Source organism: Emys orbicularis, chromosome 9 (assembly GCF_028017835.1).
Source record: "Emys orbicularis isolate rEmyOrb1 chromosome 9, rEmyOrb1.hap1, whole genome shotgun sequence".
NCBI classification, from domain to species: domain Eukaryota; kingdom Metazoa; phylum Chordata; order Testudines; family Emydidae; genus Emys; species Emys orbicularis.
The window spans coordinates 1,048,965-1,054,964 of NC_088691.1; the positions used below are offsets into that span (position 1 = coordinate 1,048,965).

The window sequence follows — 6,000 nt, forward strand, 5'->3', positions numbered from 1 at the left end:
CATTCCCCTATCCACTAGGCCAGGTACTCTGTGAAAGAAGGAAATTAGGTTGGTTCGGCATTATTTTTTCTTGACAAATCCATGCTGGCTTTTCCTTATAACTGTATTATCCTCTAGGTGCTTACAAACTGATTGCTTAATAATTGTTCCAGTATCCTTCCAGGTATCAGAGTTAGGCTGTCTAGATTATAAATTCCCTGGGTTCCCTTTGCTCCCCCTTTTAAAGAAAGAAGTACTATGTTTGCCCTTCTCCAGTCCTCAGTGTGAGGCTGGGTGAAATTTGGCTTGCAATGTTGGCATTGATGAATCAACTGTTTATTAAATTTCTTTGAGGGTTTATTACATTCCTGTTTTTCAAATGACCTGGAAATGGTTTTCCCTGCTGTCAGTACTTGCTATACTGCACTTACTTTTCAGGACCTTGTCTCCATGGGGACTGGCCTACTGGAGAGTGAAATCTTCCTTCTGTTCAGGCCTTGTTAGTCCCCCCTGGTTGTGTGTGCCTTCTTGGCAGGCCTGAAGTATAAACCAGACAGTGGAAACAGCTGGTACCCAAGAGCCAAAGCAAGATTTGGCCTTAGCTTATTTTCATCCATGAGCGTCTAAGCAATATGTTCCTTATTCAGCATCAGGGAGGAGGCTCAGGAAGGAGAAGGAAGATGAATTTGTTGATTTTTCCCCCCACACTGTATTGGTTTCCTGTTAACTGGTAGCGATCTGGGTTTTCAAGCTTCCATATGGTGATTGCCACTAAGGACAGCTCTCATCCTGGTGTTCCTGTGCTGCAGAACAGGAGCTAGCTTGGATACACAACTCCAGGGATGTGGTCTTCGACATCCTGAAATTCTGGAACCACTGCAGGTCATTCCAGGTCTGCACAACAATCAGTTCCCACCATTCAGTGCATGTTGAAAATGTTTCAGCCAATCTGCAGATAGATCATATGCAAGTTCTCCTGCCACGTGCAGCCACCATGGGGTCATTCCCAGTACCATAGGATTGTATGTTCTGTCCTAATAATAGACAGGAGTGCCGCATTCCTCACCCACGTTGGCAGTAAGCAGTTCGGAAGTGGTGCAGGTGAGTGGTGAATTATCGGAAAGACCATAGGGAATTCTGGCTTTTGTATGCCCTGGGTGAAGAACTTTCTTCTGTTTCTCTGTTCTAGTAATAAACTCTAATGCACCCTAGACCAGGTATCTTTAGGAGTGAAAAGCCTAATCTTTGCATTGTTTCTTTGCCTTGCTGGCTACTTTAGGATGATTACCCAGAGGTGGAGACCCTTTGGCTGATGACCAGAGCCTGGAATACAGGAATATTTCAGTACAGTGTTGGTAAATACAAGGAGGCTGAGCACTGGTGTGGGCTGGGTATGCGCTTTCTGAATCACCTGAGATCCCTGAAGAGCAGCTATGAAAGCCAGGTGAGTGTGAGCAGAAGGCAGGGGGGCGAAAACAGAGTGGTGGAGGGGAAAGCACGGAAGAAACTGCTCCACAGGGAAATGGACAAGGCAGAAGACGTCACTAGATGCTTAAGCAACATGCGCTATTATGGGTCTAAGCCTGGAATTGTGTTCCAGAGCTGCTGCTACGACTGTCTAAACCCATGGGGAAGAGAGAACATAATGGATGTGGCACCCAGGCAGAAAGGAATTTATAGTCCTGATACTAGTGAGCTTGTGCAAGCAGCTGAGTGGAGGTACTTTTCAGCTCAGCTGTGGCTGTGGGCAAACCTTTGGCTCTATGCTGGCTTCTCCTTGTGCAGGGTGGCCAGATTGCAGCCTGTGCACTATATGCTGCCACAGCATTCTACAGTGGGACATATTTCATAGACACGTGGGAGGCATGAAAAGTTCAGATCCCAGCATGAAGTGTGGCTGGCTGCTTAGATAAAGATGGAGACACTAGTTATTGCTGCAGGCTGCACCACTCTATCCATGATGAGGCCAGCTGCCCTCTGTTCCATTTTAGGCACAGCTTTGGACAAGCTACCGGTGTGACCCTCACTGAGGCAAAGCTTGTGTGCTGCCAGGGTGGGGCGTTGCATTCAGTATGAGGGGCTGCAGGAGTCTTAGGATCAGGGCAGAAACTGTTAGGGAAAAGAATAAAAGTTTGAACATGAGAGGTAGAGGAGAAAAACCTGGGTAAAGTTCTCTGACAGGTGTTGTACAGGAGCTCAGATTGGATGATTACAATGGTCTTTTCTGGCCTTATATTCTATTACTATGAAAACTGAAAGAGACACAGGGGAACAAGTCTCTTCCCCAATCACTGCATCCCCAAGCAGTTCTCTCTCTTTTTTAATAAGATTGCTGATCACTTAACTGAGCCTCTTACCACAGTACTGGGAAACAGTCATCTAACCCATCACACTCATGCAGCTACAAGCAATGAAACATTGGAAACAATACAACTAACAATGGAAGTAGACCGGCAGAGAGGACATTCTGCAAAAAGGCAGGTGCTTTAATGAATTAAAAAGAAAACAGGGCTTTTCTATACACACAAGTAGCACCAGTGTCACTAACAGTGGGACAGTGCACTGATTTAATTAAATCAGGCTGACGTCTGTAGATGCTTTTACATTGTTGCTCTAAGCCAGGTTTAAACCAAACTGAACTGCTGTAAGCCTGGCATTAAGTGATGTAACTAAATTGCTGCAGCATCCCATCTTTAGTGAAACCAGTGCAACTTCTGGGTGTAGACCAGGCAGGATTCTGCCGTGCAGGACACTTCAATGATCACCCTCTGTAGAGAGCTGTATAGCTTTTCTTAGCCCTTTGCCACGTCAGTTTCTTTCTGTTGCTCTATTACTTTTGGCTCCATTGCCCTTAAGCCTGCCCATCCCTACTGCAGCAGTTTATAGACTGGATGATGTGTGCAGTCATCGTGCATTATCTTACACACACCCCTACACTGGCTCCAGTTTAACACTGATTGGTTGCGGGCTGGTTAGTAGTTTTTGTGCCCATTTAATTGTATCAGTTTTTGAAACACAATCCCTAGTGTGGCTGCAGTTGTAAATAGGGCTGTCAGTTAATCAGTTAAATCAGGCGATTAACTCAACAAAATTAATTGCGATTAAAAAAATTAACCGCAATTAATCACAGTTTTAATCGCACTGTTAAACAGAGAATCCCAATTGACATTTATTAAATATTTTTGGATGTTTTTCTACATTTTCAAATATACTGACTGTGCTCACTTTATATTAATTTATTATTACAAATTTTTGCAATGTAAAAATGATAAAAGAAATAGTACTTTTAATTCACCTCATACAAGTACTGTAGTGCAGTCTCATTATCGTGAAAGTGCAACTTACAAACGTAGATTTTGTTGTTGTTACATAACTGCACTCAAAAACAAAACAGTGTAAAACTTTAGAGCCTACAAGTCCACTCAGTCCTACTTCTTGTTCAGCCAAGCGCTAAGACAAACAAATTTGTTTACATTTACAGGCGATAATGTCACCTGAAAGTGAGAACAGGTGTTCGCATGGCATTTTTGTAGCCGGCATTGCAAGGTATTTACGTGCCAGATATGCTAAACATTCGTATGCCCCTTCATGCTTTGGCCACCATTCCAGAGGACATGCTTCCATGCTGACGATGCTAGTTAAAAAAGTGTGTTAATTAAATTTGTGACTGAACTCCTTGGGGGAAAATTGTATGCCTCCTGCTCTGTTTTACCCGCATTCTGCCATATATTTCATGTTATAGCAATCTCAGAGGATGACCCAGCACATGTTCATTTTAAGAATACTTTCACTGTGGATTTGACAAAATGCAAAGAAGACACTATTGTGAGATTTCTAAGGATTGATACAGCACTCGACCCAAGGTTTAAGAATCTGAAGTGCCTTCCAAAATCTGAGAGGGACAAGGTGTGGCGCATGCTTTCAGATGTCTTAAAAGAGCAACACTCCGATGCGGAAACTACAGAACCTGAACCACCAAAAAAGAAAATCAACCTTCTGCTGGTAGCATCTGACTCAGATGATGAAAATGAACATGCGTTGGTCCACACTGTTTTGCATCGTTATCGAGCAGAATCCGTCATCAGTATGGACGCATGTCTTCTGGAATGGTGGTTGAAGCATGAAAGGACATCTGAATCTGTTGCACCTCTGGCACATAGATACCTTGCGATGCCGGCTACAACAGTGCCATGTGAATGCCTGTTCTCACTTTCAGGTGACATTGTAAACAAGAAGTGGGCAGCATTATCTCCTGCAAATGTAAACAAACTTGTTTATCTGAGCAATTGGTTGAACAAGAAGTAGGATTGAATGGACGTGTAGGATCTGAAGTTTTACATTGCATTCAAAAATAAAACAGTTATTTTTTGTACATAATCCTACATTTGTAAGTTCAACTTTCATGAGTAAGTGATTGCATTACAGTACTTGTAATGGGGGAATTCAAAAATACTATTTCTTCTGGTTTTTTTATAATGCAAATATTTGTAATCAAAAATAAGGTGAGCAGTGCACATTTAGTATTCTATGTTGTAATTGAAATCAATATATTTGAAAATGTAGAAAACATCCAGAATATTTAAATAAATGGTATTCTATTTTTAACAGCATGATTAATTTTTTTAATCACTTGACAGCCCTAGTTGAAAGTTATACTGCTATAAGCACCTTTCCATTGGTATAAATGCATGCACATTAAGAGGGATGGGCTGCACTGATTTAACTAATCACTTTCTAAACAGATATAGTTACATTGGTTTAAAAAACCCAACTGTGTGTAGACCAGTATGTAGCTCAGGTTGTAGGAACACGCTCTGACTCCTGCCCCTTCCCCTCTAATCGAATGGCGGAGCTTTGTTTTTCTTTATCTGCTCAGAGGACTGTTGGTGGTTCTATTCCCCCAGATGATTGGTCTTTACAGCGAGGTGCTGGATAAGTTGGACAGAGCAAAGGGGTTCCTTCCAAATGAAGAATAACACTCAGTGCAGCAAGCCAGGGTGATGGCACCCCCTGTAAACATTCAGCTGGATAGAAGAGACTGCTAGCTCTTCAGCGAGTGCTGGGACCAGCAGCCAGGGCCTGCTCCTCTTGGCCATTTGAAAGCTATGTACTTTTAAGGAAGTTTTTATTGGAGATGTAACTGTTTTCCTTCAGGGACTTGTATTCATGCTATTGAGCTATTTAATGGTAAGAAGCTGAGTCATAACTTTATGAGATGGGGCTGCTGTTGTACAGCCAGGCTAGTTTAAATGTAGGAAGTAGCCATGTGAACAATAAAAGTGTTCCAGCACTATGTGCATCTTGTGGCTGCCACAGTTGTCTTCTTACATAAATATTTACTGGGTTGTTTAGTTTTCAGTCCATTTCAGTATGGACAGGCATGTAGAACTGCTGGCCAGGATTGCAACTATCAATCACTTTGTTATAATAAAGAGAATAGGTGGCTCGCTCACGCTGTCACACCCAAAATGCTAAAGCTCGGGCTAGTGCTGCTGTTTACAAGCTGCTAAATATAACATCCTGAGTTAGTCAATGCTGACCCTTAACCTCCCCAAAAGCAGTACACAGGCTGGAGACTCCATCCACAGCCGGATGGATGGGGTGAGCAGACACCACCCCACCAGCTAAAATTTCATAGGACTAATACAACCTGACCTAAACAACTTGGTGCAGCCTCTGTTTCACAAGCAGCATTATAGCTCAGTAAAACTGGTGTGCAGCTGCCATTTCAAAAAAGCAAATAGAATGTTTGAGTAGGTCACACACAGAACTTAAAACATTAGTTACATGCTCACTTAAAGCAGCTTGAGTTGTGATTACCTTAAGAGACAGCTGAGTGGGGAAGGAGTGCCTTTGGGGATACACTGTCAATATATTTCAGCCAGGGCTGCCCTATGGTAAGCAGACATGAAGAACAATTAAGTAAATGGGCATTTCATGGGGCGTGGCCCACAGAGTTGTAGCCTCCTTTATTTGCATGCAGTGCAACTGCTCTTCATTATGTTAGGGACCATTGGGTTG

The 6,000-nt window shown here is 42.7% G+C and overlaps 1 protein-coding gene across 1 annotated transcript in view; it reads left to right on the top strand.

Moving 5' to 3' along the window:
• The window catches only part of TEX11 (testis expressed 11), a 107,037-nt gene extending 102,082 nt beyond the window's left edge, over nucleotides 1-4,955 (top strand). Inside the window, exons 27-28 of the mRNA XM_065411101.1 lie at nucleotides 1,259-1,423; nucleotides 4,884-4,955. Of these exons, the coding sequence (XP_065267173.1) occupies nucleotides 1,259-1,423; nucleotides 4,884-4,955 (237 nt within the window). The remainder of the gene's footprint in view (nucleotides 1-1,258; nucleotides 1,424-4,883) is intronic.
• The last annotated feature ends 1,045 nt before the right edge of the window (nucleotides 4,956-6,000 follow it).